The following is a 17,500-nucleotide window of genomic DNA, read 5'->3' on the forward strand; positions in this document are numbered from 1 at the left end:
TCAGGAATGATCTCCTTCCCCAGTGACAGATCCCTGACAGGCCTCAGGAATGACCTCCTTCCCCAGTGACAGATCCCTGACAGGCCTCAGGAATGACCTCCTTCCCCCGTGACAGATCCCTGACAGGCCTCAGGAATGACCTCCTTCTTAGTGACAGATCCCTGACAGGCCTCAGGAATGACCTCCTTCCCCCGTGACAGATCCCTGACAGGCCTCAGGAATGACCTCCTTCTTAGTGACAGATCCCTGACAGGCCTCAGGAATGACCTCCTTCCCCAGTGACAGATCCCTGACAGGCCTCAGGAATGATCTCCTTCCCCAGTGACAGATCCCTGACAGGCCTCAGGAATGACCTCCTTCCCCAGTGACAGATCCCTGACAGGCCTCAGCAATGACCTCCTTCCCCCGTTCTTCACTTTCTTTTTCTTATTGTACTTTTCAAAGTCACTGTGGCTTGAATCTTCCTTTGATGCAGAGGGGGAAGGGTGACTTGCATTATGTTAATGAGACATTAGTGGAGTATCTGTGCCTATGTTTCCTTCTGGGGATAGAGGAATATAAAGTAGCCTGTAGAAACCACTGTATGGGAGAGGCCTTCTCTTTTGGAGTCAGATGGGCATCGGTGAAGATGTCACTCACTCACGCACGCACGCGTATGACTCGTGCACGCGTATGACTTGTGCACACATATGACTCGCTCACATATGACTCGCTCATGTATGACTCGCTCACGTATGACTCGCTCACATATGACTCGCTCACATATGACTCGCTCACATATGACTCGCTCACATATGACTTGCGCACGAGTATGACTCGCTCACATATGACTCGCTCACATATGACTCGCACACATATGACTCGCTCACGTATGACTCGCTCACATATGACTCGCTCACATATGACTCGCTCACATATGACTCGCGCACATATGACTTGCTCACGTATGACTCGCGCCCGCCTACACAAGCTCATGCCTGCAGTAGAAGAAACTAGCGAGGAGATTCATTCAGTGAAAAGTGATTCGCTCTGCTGATCAGAACTGAACGTGCCCTCCTCAAGGTATCTGCAGAGAGTCTCTGGAAGAGGTCTTTAACTGAGAGCAGAAAACCCATCTAAAGGATGTCAGCAGCTCTGAGGTTTAAAGACACTTCAACATGGGTCACTAGAGAAAATACTACATGGTGCGGTGTGTGTGTGTGTGTGTGTGTGTGTGTGTGTGTGTGTGTGTGTGTGTGTGTGTGTCTGTGTGTGTGACTGAGTGTGTGTGTGTGTGTGAGTGAGTGTGTGTGTGAGTGAGTGTGTGTGTGAGAGGGTGTGTGTGTGTGTGTGTGTGTGTGTGTGTGTGTGTGTGTGTGTGTGTGTGTGTGTGTGTGTGTGTGTGTGTGTGTGTGTGTGTGTGTGTGTGTGTGTGTGAGTGAGTGTGTGTGTGTGTTTGTCTCACCTTGAAGCCGATATGCCCCTTCTTGCAGCAGAGGCAGGCCAGCATGAGGAAGACGAAGGTGAAGAGACCAGAGAAGGAAACAGCCACAACCGCCAGAGAAGACGGCCAAGACATCCCACTTAGCGGAGCGCCATCTGCAAGATAGAGTCAATACAACCAGAGAGCCAATCAATATCTTTATTGACACAGTTGGGAAATTTGAAGAAAAAAAAAAAAAGAGACTCGCATTATGTTAATGAGTATCTGTGCCTATGTTTACCTTTGAAACAACCCAGTCATTACCATCAGACAGTCCTCCCCAATTAAGGTGCCACCAACCTCCTGTGATACAAACTGGAAACTGTTGAGCGAGAAAAAACCCGGCAGCGTTGCAGTTCTTGACACAACCCGGTGCACCCGGCACCTACTACCATACCCCGTTCAAACGCACTTCAATCTTTTGTCTTGCCCGTTCACCCTCTGAACGGCCCACAGACACAATCCATGTCTCAATTGTCTCAAGGCTCAAAAATCATTCTTGAACCTGTCTCCTTCCCCTTCATCTACACTGATTAAAGGTAATTTAACATCAATAAGGGATCATAGCTTTGGCCTGGATTCACCTGGTCAGTCGGTCATGGAAAGAGCAGGTGTTCCTCATGGTTTTGTACACTCAGTGTATATACACATAAGATACATAGTGAGATTGGTTACAGTCTTAAAAAGGATCCGATAGTAGCAGCGATCATGCAGAAGAAGAAGCCAGACAGAACATCACGCTGCGGAGGCACTAGCATCTTCTTCTACCAAAGACATGCGTCATTCCTGGTCATTTAGCAGACGCTCTTATCCAGAGCAATTACGGCTTAGTGCCTTGCTACTGGGCCCTGGTATAAAGTAGTGCACTACCATTTGGTCCCTGGTATAAAATAGTGCACTATAGTGAACCGTGCCATTTCAGACACAATCTACAGTACTTTCACTGTCTAATTGTGATGTAAGGTGAAACACAAATACACACACACACACACACACACACACACACACACACAAACACACAGAGAAGAGAAGAGAAGACAGATGGGACAGATCAGAGAGAGGAGACAGAGGAGAGAGGAGACAAAAGAGAAGAGGAGACGGGGGGAGACAGGGAAGACAGAGGAGAGAGAGGAAACAGAGGAGAGAGGAAACAGAGGAGAGAAAGGAAACAGAGTAGAGAAAGGAGACAGAGAAGAGAGAGGAGACAGATGGGACAGAGGAGAGAGCGGAGACAGAGGAGAGAGAGGAGACAGAGGAGAGAGGAGACAAAAGAGAAGAGGAGATGGGGGGAGACAGGGAGGACAGAGAGGAAGATATTGGAGACAGAGCGAGATAGGAGCCTGCCCTACAGTTGATAAACATTGGAAGGTCTACATTATATTGTATTGATGTGTGGTTAGAAGCCTAGCTGGGTTTAGCTGCAGATATGCGTGCGTGTGTGTGCGTGACCATGTGAGTGTAACGGCTGTTGGAAGGTGTGGAGGACCAAGGTGCAGCGTGGTACGGGTTCATCTTTATTATTGGAACTGAACACTGACTAACCAAAATAACCAAGAGAATGAACAAAAACCCGAAACAGTTCTGTCTGGTGCAGAAAGACACAAAACAGAAAACAACTACCCACAAAACCCATGTGTGAAAAAGCCTCTAAGTATGGTTCTCAATCAGAGACAACGATAGACAGCTGCCTCTGATTGAGAACCACACCGGCCAAACAACAAAGAAATACAAAACATAGAAAATTAACATAGAATGCCCACTCTAGTCACACCCTGGCCTAACCAAAATAGAGAATCTATTTACCTCTCTATGGCCAGGGTGTGACAGTGAGTGACATGTTGTTCAACAGAACAGTTAATGAAAACACCATTCACCACTATTACCATCTAATATGTGTCAACAATAAATAAATTACTAGACACACACACACACACACACACACACACACACACACACACACACACACACACACACACAGCCTTTGTGTTGCGTTTGCTGTTGGCTAGCTGGGGGAGATGGATGGGATTGACTCTCTCTCCACTAATGAAGCCAGTGCAGATGGAGAATACCCCTGTCCTGCTCTGTTCTGTACTGAATATAGATCCTAAGAAAGACAAGAGGTTGTCAGCTCCCTAAAGGGAGACAGAGAAATACAACAGGCACATCGCTCCATTTTGGTGTTCTGGTATTTTATTAGGATCTTCGTTAGCTGTGGCAAAAGCAGCAGCTACTCTTACTGTGGTCCACACAGTACATGGAAACAGGACTTTATACAGGACATTTAATAGACAAGAAATGTAAGAGCTGGATGGGGAAATGGAGTCGATGTGGGTGTGTGGAGAAGGGGGCTCTACTTCCTGTTTACACAGCTGAAGGACAGAACTACATACATTTCAACACGTAGCTGACATATCAGTACATACGCACGAACCATCTGGGTCAAAGGTCAAACAGGGGAGAGGCGTTGGTGTTGCTTCATCTGTTCATCTGTTTCATTTGAGTAATATGAGATGGATTTCTTGAAATTGTTCTGGATTTGTGGACTGTGTCAGACCTGTGTTAGTTGACTATGCAAACAATTTGGAACTTTTCAACACATTAATGTTTCTTCTAAAAGAAGAAGTGATGTAGTCAGTCTCTCCTCAACTCTTAGCCAATAGAGACGAGCATGCATAGTATTTATATCAGCCCTGTGATTACAGTGAAGAGCAAGACGTGCCGTTCTGTTCTGGACCAGCTGCAGCTTAACTACATCTGAAGCACAGCCCTCATGAGAGGATAGACATTCTCAGAGAGAGCACTATTCTTTTAAGAAAGGAGAGCGAGGTAAAAAAGAGAGAGATGGGGAGAGAGAGAGAGTGAGAGAGGTACATGAGAGAGAGAGGTACATGAGAGAAAGAGGTACAAGAGAGAGAGATACATGAGAAAGAGAGAGAGAGGTAAGAGAGAGAGAGGTACATGAGAGAGAGAGGTACATGACAGAGAGAGAGAAGGAGAGAGAGCGAGAGAGAGAGAGAGAGAGAGAGAGAGAGAGAAAGAGAGAGGTACAGGAGAGAGAGAGAAGGAGAGAGAGACAGACAGAGAGATACAGACAGAGACAGAGAGAGAGCGAGAGAGAGAGAGAGAGAGAGAGAGAGAGAGAGAGAGATAGAGAGACATATGCCCCCCTAGGTACAACTATGACAACATAACCAACAAAAACAGGTCACAACTCCTGCAGCTCTGTCGCACGCTGGGTATGTGCGGTAGGTATGTGTGGTAGGCTTCGAGGGGACTCCTATGATAGGTACATCTATAGCTCATCTCTTGGCAGTAGTACTGTAGACTACTTTATCACTGACCTCAACCCAGAGTCTCTCAGAGCATTCACAGTCAGCCCACTGACACCCCTATCAGACCAGAGCAAACCACAGCAGAACAGAGCAATACTCAATCATGAGGCATCAAAGCCAAAGGAACTGAGTAACATTAAGAAATGCTATAGATGGAAGTAATGCAGTCTGGAAACCTACCATAAAACAATTAGGCAACAACAAATTCAATCCCTTTTAGACAATTTCCTGGGCAAAACGTTCCACTGTAATAGTGAAGGTGTAAACTTGGCAGTAGAACATCTTCACAGTATATTTCACCTCTCAGCTTCCCTGTCAAATCTCAAAATCTCAAATAGAAAACACGAAGAAAATGAACAACAATGACAAATGGTTTGATGAAGAATGAAAAAATCGAAGAAAAAAATTGAGAAACCGGAAAACCTGAGTCTCACCCTTCACTATGGTGAATCACTAAAACAATACAGAAATACACTACGGAAAAAGAAGGAACAGCACGTCAGAAATCAGCTCAATATAATTGAAGAATCTATAGACTCTAACCACTCTGGGAAAATTGGAAAACACTAAACAAACAACACGAAGAATTATCTATCCAAAATGGAGATGTATGGGTAAACCACTTCTCCAATCTTTTTGGCTCTATAACAAAGAATAAAGAGCCAAAACATAGACATGACCAAATACAAATCTTAGAATCAACTATTAAAGACTACCAGAACCCACTGTCACGTTCTGACCTCTATTTCCTTTGTTTTTGTATTTATTTAGTATGGTCAGGGCGTGAGTTGGGTGGGCAGTCTATGTTTGTTTTTCTATGTTTTGGTCTAGTTCTATGTTCGGCCTGATATGGTTCTCAATCAGAGGCAGGTGTTCGTCATTGTCTCTGATTGGGAACCATATTTAGGTAGCCTGGGTTTCACTGTGTGTTTGTGGGTGATTGTTCCTGTCTTTGTGTAGTATTCACCAGATAGGCTGTATTAGGTTTTGAGTTCTCACGTTTCTTGTTTTTTTTCGTTAGTTTGTTCATGTATAGTGTCGTCAATAAATACAATGAACAACCACCACGCTGCGCTTTGGTCCGCCTCTACTTCACAAGAAGAGAATCGTTACAGAATCACCCACCACAACAGGACCAAGCGGTGTGGTAATGGGCAAAGGAGAAAGCAGCAGCAGGAGCAGCGCGAGGAGGTATGGACATGGGAGGACGAATTAGACGGTAAAGGACCTTGGGCTCAGCCAGGAGAATATCGCCGCCCCAAGGAAGAACGGGAGGCGGCGAAAGCGGAGAGGCGCTGGTACGAGGAGGCAGCGCGGCGTCGTGGATGGAAGCCCGGGAGTCAGCCCCAAAAATTTCTTGGGGGGGGGCTAACAGGGAGTATGGCTACGCCAGGTAGGAGACCTGAGCCAACTTCCTGTGGTTACCGGGGGGCTAGAGAGACCGGGCAGGCACCGTGTTATGCTGTGGAGCGCACGGTGTCCCCAGTGCGGGTGCACAGCCCGGTGCGGTACATTCCAGCTCCGCGTATCGGCCGGGCTAGAGTGGGCATCGAGCCAAGTGCCATGAAGCCGGCTCTACGCATCTGGTCTCCAGTGCGTCTCCTTGGGCCGGCTTACATGGCACCAGCCTTTTGCACGGTGTCCCCGGTTCGCCTGCATAGCCCAGTGCGGGCTATTCCACCTCGCCGCACTGGCAGGGCGACCGGGACCATTCAACCGGGTAAGGTTGGGCAGGCTCGGTGCTCAAGAGCTCCAGTGCGCCTGCACGGCCCGGTCTATCCGTCACCACCTCCACACCCCAGCCCTCCGGTGGCAGCTCCCCGTACCAGGCTGTCTCTCCGGCCCATCCGTCCAGAGCCTTCCTCCTCTCCAGCGCTGCCGGAGCCTCCCGCCTGTCCGGCGCCTCTGCCGGAGCCTCCCGCCTGTCCGGCGCCTCTGCCGGAGCCTCCCGCCTGTCCGGCGCCTCTGCCGGAGCCTCCCGCCTGTCCGGCGCCTCTGCCGGAGCCTCCCGCCTGTCCGGCGCCTCTGCCGGAGCCTCCCGCCTGTCCGGCGCCTCTGCCGGAGCCTCCCGCCTGTCCGGCGCCTCTGCCGGAGCCTCCCGCCTGTCCGGCGCCGCTGCCGGAGCCTCCCGCCTGCCCAGCGCCGCCAGTGCCGCCCGCCTGCCCAGCGCCGCCAGTGCCGCCCGCCTGCCCAGCGCCGCCAGTGCCGCCCGTCTGCCCAGCGCCGCCAGTGCCGCCCGTCTGCCCAGCGCCGCCAGTGCCGCCCGTCTGCCCAGCGCCGCCAGTGCCGCCCGTCTGCCCAGCGCCGCCAGTGCCGCCCGTCTGCCCAGCGCCGCCAGTGCCGCCCGTCTGCCCAGCGCCGCCAATGCCGCCCGTCTGCCAGGAGCCGCCAATGCCGCCCGTCAGCCAGGGGCCGCCAGTGCCGCCAGTCAGCCAGGGGCCGCCAGTGCCGCCAGTCAGCCAGGGGCCGCCAGTGCCGCCAGTCAACCAGGGGCCACCAGTGCCGCCAGTCAGCCCAGCGCCAGCGCCGCCAGTCAACCAGGGGCCGCCAGTCAGCCAGGGGCCGCTAGAGCCCCTCCGCCCGGAGCAGCTGTCCCTCTGTCCCGAGCAGCTGTCCCTCTGTCCCGAGCAGCTGTCCCTCTGTCCCGAGCAGCTGTCCCTCTGTCCCGAGCAGCTGTCCCTCTGTCCCGAGCAGCTGTCCCTCTGTCCCGAGCAGCTGTCCCTCTGTCCCGAGAAGCTGCCCCTCTGTCCCAAGCAGCCCCTCTGTCCAGTGGGGTCATTGAGAGGGGTGGGCATGGTGAGTAAGCCACGGAGGCGGACAATAAGGCGGACTGAGACAATGGCGAAGTGGGGTCCGCGTCCCGCGCCAGAGCCGCCACCGCGGACAGACGCCCACCCAGACCCTCCCCTATAGGTCAAGGTTTTGCGGCCGGAGTCCGCACCTTTGGGGGGGGGTACTGTCACGTTCTGACCTCTATTTCCTTTGTTTTTGTATTTATTTAGTATGGTCAGGGCGTGAGTTGGGTGGGCAGTCTATGTTTGTTTTTCTATGTTTTGGTCTAGTTCTATGTTCGGCCTGATATGGTTCTCAATCAGAGGCAGGTGTTCGTCATTGTCTCTGATTGGGAACCATATTTAGGTAGCCTGGGTTTCACTGTGTGTTTGTGGGTGATTGTTCCTGTCTTTGTGTAGTATTCACCAGATAGGCTGTATTAGGTTTTGAGTTCTCACGTTTCTTGTTTTTTTTCGTTAGTTTGTTCATGTATAGTGTCGTCAATAAATACAATGAACAACCACCACGCTGCGCTTTGGTCCGCCTCTACTTCACAAGAAGAGAATCGTTACACCCACTGGATTCTCCAATTACATTGAATGAGTTACAGGACAAAATAAAAACCCTCCAACCCAAAAAGGCTTGTGGTGTTGATGGTATCCTCAATGAAATGATCAAATATACAGACAACAAATTCCAATTGGCTATACTAAAACTCTTTAACATCATCCTCTGTTCTGGCATCTTCCCCAATATTTGGAACCAAGGACTGATAACCCCAATACACAAAAGTGGAGACAAATTTGACCCCAATAACTACCGTGGAATATCTGTCAACAGCAACCTTGGGAAAATCCTCTGCATTATCATTAACAGCAGACTCGTACATTTCCTCAATGAAAACGATGTACTGAGCAAATGTCAAAATGGCTTTTTACCAAATTACCGTTCAACAGACCATGTATTCACCCTGCACACCCTAATTGACAAACAAACAAACCAAAACAAAGGCAAAGTCTTCTCATGCTTTGTTGATTTCAAAATAGCCTTTGACTCAATTTGGCATGAGAGTCTGCTATACAAATTGATGGAAAGTGGTGTTGGGGGTAAAACACACAACATTTCTATTTCACCTTTATTTAACTAGGCAAGTCAGTTAAGAACAAATTCTTATTTTCAACATATGTACATATGTACAACATATAACATATGTAGAGTACTGCACACACTACAATTACTTAGGTTTAAAAATAAGCTCACCTGGACACCTTAATGAGGCAGTGAATGAACAGAGCGAGAAAGCACGCAGGGCATTAAAAAACTAATTAAAATTGAAATACCTATTAAATTTGTCTAAAACTAATTGAATGTGTCATTGAACCAATTGCACTTTATGGCAGCGAGGTGTGGGGTCCACTTGCAAAACAAGATTTCATCAAATGGGACAAACACCGCATTGAAACCCTGCATTCAGAGTTCTGTAAGATTCTCCTACATGTCCAGAGGAAAACTACAAACGATGCATGCAGGGCAGAATTAGGCCAATATCCACTAATAATAAAAACTTGACAAAAAAAAAAAAAACATTTTGGAAATATCTAAAATACACTGACCTGACCCACTCTCATATCATTACTAAGCCCTGCAATGCCAAGAGCTGAGCAAAGAAAAGAGTCCCCTCATCCAGCTGGTCCTGGGGCTGAGTTCACAAACTTGTTCTACTAACACACTGAGGCCTCAGGGCCAGAACATCCAATCAATCAGAATAAACCAAACACACAGTTAAAACAACACATTCAAAACAATACTACATTGCTTATTGGGAAACACAAGCACAAAGTACAAAGCAAAATGAAGTGCTATCTGGCCCTTAATCGACACAACACCATGGCTAAATATTTGACCATGGTTACTGATCAAAACCTTAGAAAAACCTTGACAAAGTACAGGCTCAGTGAGCACAGCCTTGGCATTAAGAAGGGGAGACACAGGATAACCTGGCTCCCTGTAGAGGAAAGGCTGTGCAACCACTGCACAACAGCAGAACCTGAGACAGAGCTGCATTTCCTGACAAAATGTCAAAAATATAAAACAATTAGAGAGTGTCATTTCTCCAAATTTGAAACCCTTGTGCGAGGTTTCAAAGACCTCTCTGATGAGAGTAGGCTACCCGTCCTGTTGGGGGAGGATGCAGAGAGCAGTGGGTTGGCAGCGCACTACATTGCTGTCTGCCATAAGATGAGGGACCGTATCTGACAGACCAATCAACCTGCACATGTCCTCTACTGTATGCTTATTGTTATTGTTGAATGTATGGTTATTTTGACCCTTGGTTATTGTTGTTACTGTTGTCCCGTTGACAATTTTGATTCTTATTATTTTATATTGTAAATATCCAAAGTCAGCTTTGGCAATATGTACATTGTTACGTCATGCCAATAAAGCAAATTTAATTGAATAGCGCGAGAGAGACAGAGAGAGAGAGAGAGAGAGAGAGAAAGGGAGTGAGACACACAGAGACAGAGAGAGAGAGGTACATGAGAGAGAGAGACAGAGAGAGAGGGAGAGAGAGAGAGAGAGAGAGAGAGAGAGAAAGGGAGTGAGACACACAGAGACAGAGAGAGAGAGGTACATGAGAGAGAGAGACAGAGAGAGAGGGAGAGAGAGAGAGAGAGCTAGAGAGGTATTTTTTCAGTTGAAAGTGTAGGAGCAGTTGTCTTAGTGAACAGTAGTTGTATCTGTAGCTGTGTAGAAACCTTGTTGTGTAGAAACCGTGTTGTGTAGGAACCTTGTTGTGTAGAAACCTTGTTGTGTAGGAACCTTGTTGTGTAGGAACCTTGTTGTGTAGGAACCTTGTTGTGTAGAAACCTTGTTGTGTAGGAACCTTGTTGTGCAGAAACCTTGTTGTGTAGGAACCTTGTTGTGTAGAAACCTCTTGCCTCCTGTTGAGTGACTCAGGGGTGGTAGCCATTTTTAGGTAGCCCTGGGAAGTTGAGAGAGCTGAAAACCGGTCTGATGACTCAATGATGAAAGGAAGAGATTGTGGAGGAGAGGAGAGAGGAGGAGGAGTGAGTGGGTGAGCTTTCTACCCAGAAACCCATTCTTTCCCCCTGGCGTATACTCCAGTACTTACAGGAACACAGAAACTAAGAGGCCCTACTTTAGCTTCAGACAAGTCTGAGCCAGACAGAACTGGATCAGAGTGTTGTTGTATTTAAATAGTCGTTGAGCCAAGGCTCTAGTTGAGTTTAACGTCTGTTTTTGCCAATGCTTTGTGAATGAATGAATTAATAACTTGTCTGAGCTGTCATGACTGGCCTCTAGTCAGGGTACAGAGATAGGACACGACTGGACTCTAGTCGGGGTACAGAGATAGGACACGACTGGCCTCTAGTCGGGGTACAGAGATAGGACACGACTGGCCTCTAGTCAGGGTACAGAGATAGGACACGACTGGCCTCTAGTCAGGGTACAGAGATAGGACACGACTGGCCTCTAGTCAGGGTACAGAGATAGGACACGACTGGCCTCTAGTCGGGGTACAGAGATAGGACATGACTGGCCTCTAGTCAGGGTACAGAGATAGGACACGACCGGCCTCTGGTCAGGGTACAGAGATAGGACACGACTGGCCTCTAGTCAGGGTACAGAGATAGGACACGACTGGCCTCTAATCAGGGTACAGAGATAGGACATGACTGGCCTCTTGTCAGGGTACAGAGATAGGACACGACTGGCCTCTAGTCAGGGTACAGAATAGGACACGACTGGCCTCTAGTCAGGGTAAAGAGATAGGACACGACTGGCCTCTAGTCAGGGTACAGAGATGGGACACGACCACGACTGGCCTCTGTATGTAGAAACAGGACTAGCTCATTCCAATTCTCCTGACATCTGTATGTAGAAACAGGACTAGCTCATGCCAAGTCCCCTGACCTCTGTATGTAGAAACAGGACTAGCTCAGGCAGTATAATCATGGTAGGTTGTATATGAAGGACAGTACTGTGTTGACAGAGGGTCCTCTTGCCACTCCTCTGTCAGCACCGCAACACTCTTGACTATGAGTCTGTCTCTATAGAGCACCAGTATTAACACTGAACAACAACACACAACACTCTGGAGAATAGATACTGTATATCTATGCATAACATACACTGAGACACATTCAGTCTGTGGTAGACCAGTGAGAAAACAACAGTGGCCAATAGTGGGGGGTTTTGACTGATGAGTAACTTCTGTAATTTTAGGCCTATACAAGAGAGCTGCCGTGCTAGCCAGATCAGTGTGCGCAGTCTTCCAATATGAGGTCACAGTATTGTCACGACCCGCTCTGCCACACACTGACGACAGAGCATGTCTCCGTCTGGGTCCCAGGGAGAGACTGAGGTGTCACAGAGGACCAGGTCTTTCACCTACAACCGAGGCCCAGACATTACTCACAACGCAGTGTCCTGGACATCCGACAATGCTGCTTTTAAAGGCATTTTCCCCTGACATACTCAAAGATCGCATTCATGGTAAACGCTGCTCACGTTGGCTGAATCTGAAAACACTGTTGAATGTAAAGCACGCTGTAACTCAGATCAGATTGAATCCCGTCCCAAGGCTCTCCCCCCTCCAGCCATCTACTCCTTAATACCTAAACCCAGCATGGAGCCAATGAAAAACTGAGGGATGATTTGTCCTCACAACAGGTCTTACTGGAGGTCTTCTGTTTTGAGATCAGCTCTGGTCATCAACCCCCCCCCCCCCCCCTGAGTAGAGAGAGACAGGCTGGTACCCCCAACCACCCATGGAGGGACTGTCCTCTCACACACTGACAAATGTCTGAGTGTCTGACCACACACACAAACACACACACAGGCACAGACACACACACACACACACACACACACACACACACACACACACACACACACACACACACACACACACACACACACACACACACACAGACAGACACACATACACACACACACAGACACACACACACGCATGGATGCAGGCACATGCACACACACACACAGGCACACACACACACAGACACACAGGGACAGACACACAGACATGCATGGATGCAGGCACATGTACACACACATACACACGTACACACGCACACAGGCGCACACACACACACACACACACACACACACACACACACACACACACACCCACACACCCCTTGTCTGTGTCTCTGAGTGAGTGTGGGACTGTGAATGGGGTCTTTTCAGATGCTGTAGGTCAGCCCGTACACAGGGTTCTCTTTGTATCCTGTACAACGGAGGCTGCTGAGGGCAGGACGGCTCATCATAATGTCTGGAACGGAGGAAATGGAATGGCAGGAAACCATATGTTTGATGTATTTGATACCATTCTACTGATTCCGCTCCAGCCAATACCACGAGCCCTTCCTCCCCAATTAAGATGCCACCAACCTCCTGTGATCATGTCTTCTGTTTCTTCTCAGTATAACATCACTGTCTTCTATTCTTCTCAGTATGACATCACTGTCTTCTGTTTCTTCTCAGTATGACATCACTGTCTTCTGTTCTTCTCAGTAAGACGTCACTGTCTTATGTTCTTCTCAGTATGACATCACTGTCTTCTGTTCTTCTCAGTATGACATTACTGTCTTCTGTTCTTCTCAGTATGACATCACTGTCTTCTGTTCTTCTCAGTAAGACGTCACTGTCTTCTGTTCTTCTCAGTATGACATCACTGTCTTCTGGTCTTCTCAGTATGACATCACTGTCTTCTGTTCTTCTCAGTATGACATCACTGTCTTCTGTTCTTCTCAGTATGACGTCACTGTCTTCTGTTCTTCTCAGTATGACATCACTGTCTTCTGTTTCTTCTCAGTATGACGTCACTGTATGTGTGTGTGAGATTGAGTGCAAACTTGCGTGCATGCACTTATGCATATGCATGAAAGAGCATCTTGACTGGCTGCATCACTGCCTGGTATTGCAATAGCACCGCCCTCAATCGCATGGCGCTATAGACGGTGGTGCGGATAGCCCAGGACATCACTGGGGCCCGAGCTTCCTGCCATCCAGGACATCTACAACTGGTGTGGTAGGAAGGCACGGAAAATCGTTAAAGACTCCAACCACCCAAGCCATCGACTATTCGCTCTGCTTCCGCACAGCAAGAGGTACCGGTGCATCAAGTCTGACACCAACAGGAGCTTGAATAGCTTCTATCCCCAAACCACAAGACGGATAAATAGTTACACGGACGATCTGAGTTAACCTTGAGTCCTTACTCACCTTTTATTGCTATTTTTACACTGTCTCTATGCAGACTCACAGGGCCCTACACACTGACAGGACTCTACACACTGACAGGACCCAACACACTAACAGGACCCAACACACTAACAGGACTAAACACACTGACAGGACCCAACACACTGACAGGACTCTACACACTGACAGGACTCTACACATTCACAGACACTTCCTCATCTGCTCACTCACACATAACATGCACGTATACTGACTCTACACACAATCACATATAAGCTGCTGCTGCTCTGTTTACCCTTATATACATACAGTTGAAGTCGGGAGTTTACGTACACCTTAGCCAAATACATTTAAACTCAGTTTTTCACAATTCCTGACATTTAATACTAGTAAAAATGCCCTGTCTTAGGTCAGTTGCGATCACCACTTTATTTGAAGAATGTGAAATGTCAGAATAATAGTAGAGAAACGTATTTAAGATGTATATCTTTTATCACATTTCCCTGGGTCAGAAGTTAACATACACTCAATTAGTATGTGGTAGCATTGCCTTTAAATTGTTTAAATTGGGTGAAACATTTCGGGTAGCCTTCCACAAGCCTGGGTGAATTTTGGCCCATTCCTCCTGACAGAGCTGGTGAAACTGAGTCAGGTTTGTAGGCCTCCTTGCTCACACATGGTTTTTCAGTTCTGCCCACAAATATTCTATAGGGTTGATGTCAGGGCTTTGTGATGGCCACTCCAATACCTTGACTTTGTTGTCCTTAAGCCATTTTGCCACAACTTTGGAAGTATGCTTGGCGTCATTGTCCATTTGGAAGACCCATTTGCGACCAAGCTTTAACTTCCTGACTGATGTCTTGAGATGTTGCTTCAATATATCCACATAATTGTTCTCCTCATGATGCCATCCATTTTGTGAAGTGCACCAGTCCCTCCTGCAGCAAAGCACTCCCACAACATGATGCTGCCACCCCCATGCTTCACGGTTGGGATGGTGTTCTTTGGCTTGCAAGACTCCCCCTTTTTCCTCCAAACATAACAATGGTAATTATGGCCAAACAGTTCTATTTTTGTTTCATCAGACCAGAGGACATTTCTCCAAAAAGTTGCAAACCGTAGTCTGGCTTTTTTTATGGCGGTTTTGGAGCAGTGGCTTCTTCCTTGCTGAGCAGCCTTTCAGGTTATGTCGATATAGGACTCGTTTTGTGGATATAGATACTTTTGTACCTGTTTCCTCCGGCATCTTCAGAAGGTCCATTGCTGTTGTTCTGGGATTGATTTGCACTTTTTGAACCAAAGTACGTTCGACACTAGGAGACAGAACGCATCTCCTTCCTGAGCGGAATGACAGCTGGGTGGTCCAATGGTGTTTATACTTGCGTGCTATTGCTTATACAGATGAACCTGGTACCTTCAGGCGTTTAGAAATTGCACCCAAGGATGAACCAGACTTGTGGAGGTCTACAATTTATTTTTCTGAGGTCTTGGCTGATATATTTTGATTTTCCCATGATGTCAAGCAAAGAGGCACTGAGTTTGAAGGTAGACCTTGAAATGTATCCACATGTACACCTACGATTGACTCAAATGATGTCAATTAGCCTATCAGGAAGCTTCTAAAGCCATGACATCATTTTCTGGAATTTTCCAAACTGTTTAAAAGCACAGTCAACTTAGTGTATGTAAACTTCTGACCCACTGGAATTGTGATAAGTTAAATAATCTGTCTGTAAACAATTGTTGGAAAAATTAAGTAGATGTCCTAACCGACTTGGCAAAACTATAGTTTGTTAACAAGACATTTGTGGAGTGGTTGAAAAACGAGTTTTAATGATTCCAACCTAAGTGTATGTAAACTTCAGACATCAACTGTATACCTACATCATTCCAGCATCCCTGCACTTTTTAAATTATGGTATTGGAACTGACCCTGTATATGGTATTGTCATGGCGTGGCCCTCTTTGGGTATAGCGAGTACCCTCCACCTCTCTCTCTTACTACCTCTCTCTCTCCCTCCTACACCCAGGCTCTATAGGGCCATGCAGTATAGAGAGAGGGTTCAACAAAGGAACTTCTTCTACTTCAGCTTTCTCAGTCCCTTTTGTCTACCAAGCCGTCATACCGGTTTAGCCCACTAGGGCACATCCCTAATAATTTCCTTGTAGCCATATCTACTGTTTGTTTGTTATACATAAATAAATGATTAAGACAATTGATGTATGGATGATTCTTAGTGAAGGCTGGGTTCGTGCAGATAACCAACAACTTACGACGTTTGGAATGAGACTAACGTGAGGAAAAGAACAATTCATTAACAATTCATTAATTAGAAGACTATCTGACTAATTGATCAGATATTAAAATATCTGAAAAGTTATATTAGGAAAATTATAACTTTGCAATTCAATGATTTTCCGTGGTGCCCCGAATTCCTGGTTAATTACATTCACATGATTAGTTTAATCACATAATAATAATTACAGAGAATTGATTTGATAAAATAAGTGTTTTATCACTTTAATGGTGCCAAAGACAGGACGGTGTGCTTACGTATTGTGTTCTTCAGATATTTATTCTTCTGTCTTGTGTGTTTTTTTTTTTTTTGAGTTTGCAAGAAAGGCATTTCACTGTACTTGCATGTGACATTAAAAACTTAACTTGAGGGACAGAGACGAACCTGGAGAAGAGTCCCCTAAGCAAGCTGGTCCTGGGGCTCTGTGCACAAACGCAAATAGACCCCACAGAGCCCCAGGACAGCAACACAATTAGACCCAATCAAATCATGAGAAAACAAAAAGATCATTACTTGAAATACTGGAAAGAATGAACAAAAAACAGAGCAAACTAGAATGCTTGGCCCTAAACAGAGAGTACATAGTGGCAGAAAACCTGACCACTGTGACTGACCCAAACTTAAGGAAAGCTTTGACTATGTACAGACTCAGTGAGCGTAGCCTTGCCATTGAGAAAGGCCGCCGTAGGCAGACATGGCTCTCAAGAGAAGACAGACTATGTGCACACTGCCCACAAAATGAGGTGGAAACTGAGCTGCACTTCCTAACCTCTGGCCAAATGTATGACCATATTAGAAGCACATATTTCCCTCTACACAGACCCACAAAGAATTAGAAAGCAGACTCCCATATCTATTGAGTGAAATACCAAAGTGTGCCATTACAGCAGCAAGATTTGTGACCTGTTGCCACAAGAAAAGGGTAACCAGTGAAGAACAAACACCATTGTAAATACAACCCATATTTATGTTTATTTATTTTCCCTTTTGTACTTTAACTATTTGCACATAATATATGACATTTGAAATGTCTTTATTCTTTTGGAACTTTTGTGAGTATAATGTTTACTGTTAATTTTTTTTAATTGTTTATTTCACTTTAGTTCATTATCTATTTTACTTGCTTTGTGAACATATGTTTCCCATGCCACTAAAGCCCTTAAATTGAATTGACGTGAAATTGAATTGAGACAGCGAGAGTCAGGGAGAAAGAGAGAGAGAGAGAGAGAGAGAGAGAGAGAGAGAGAGAGAGAGAGGGAGGAGAGAGAGAGAGAGAGAGAGAGAGAGAGAGAGAGAGAGAGAGAGAGGGAGGAGAGAGAGAAAGAGAGGGAGAGAGAGAGAGCGAGAGAGGGAGGAGAGAGAGAGAGCGAGAGAGAGAGAGAGAGAGG

At 46.8% G+C, this 17,500-nt stretch overlaps 1 protein-coding gene across 1 annotated transcript in view; it reads right to left on the minus strand.

Moving 5' to 3' along the window:
• Positions 1–17,500, minus strand: part of LOC110499449 (serine/threonine-protein kinase LMTK1) — a 93,125-nt gene that overhangs the window by 45,636 nt on the left and 29,989 nt on the right. The window contains exon 2 of the mRNA XM_036956306.2: positions 1,445–1,578. Within this exon, the coding sequence (XP_036812201.2) occupies positions 1,445–1,578 (134 nt within the window). The remainder of the gene's footprint in view (positions 1–1,444; positions 1,579–17,500) is intronic.

Source organism: Oncorhynchus mykiss, chromosome 20 (genome assembly GCF_057628025.1).
Source record: "Oncorhynchus mykiss isolate SJ-2025 chromosome 20, ASM5762802v1, whole genome shotgun sequence".
Lineage (NCBI taxonomy): Eukaryota > Metazoa > Chordata > Actinopteri > Salmoniformes > Salmonidae > Oncorhynchus > Oncorhynchus mykiss.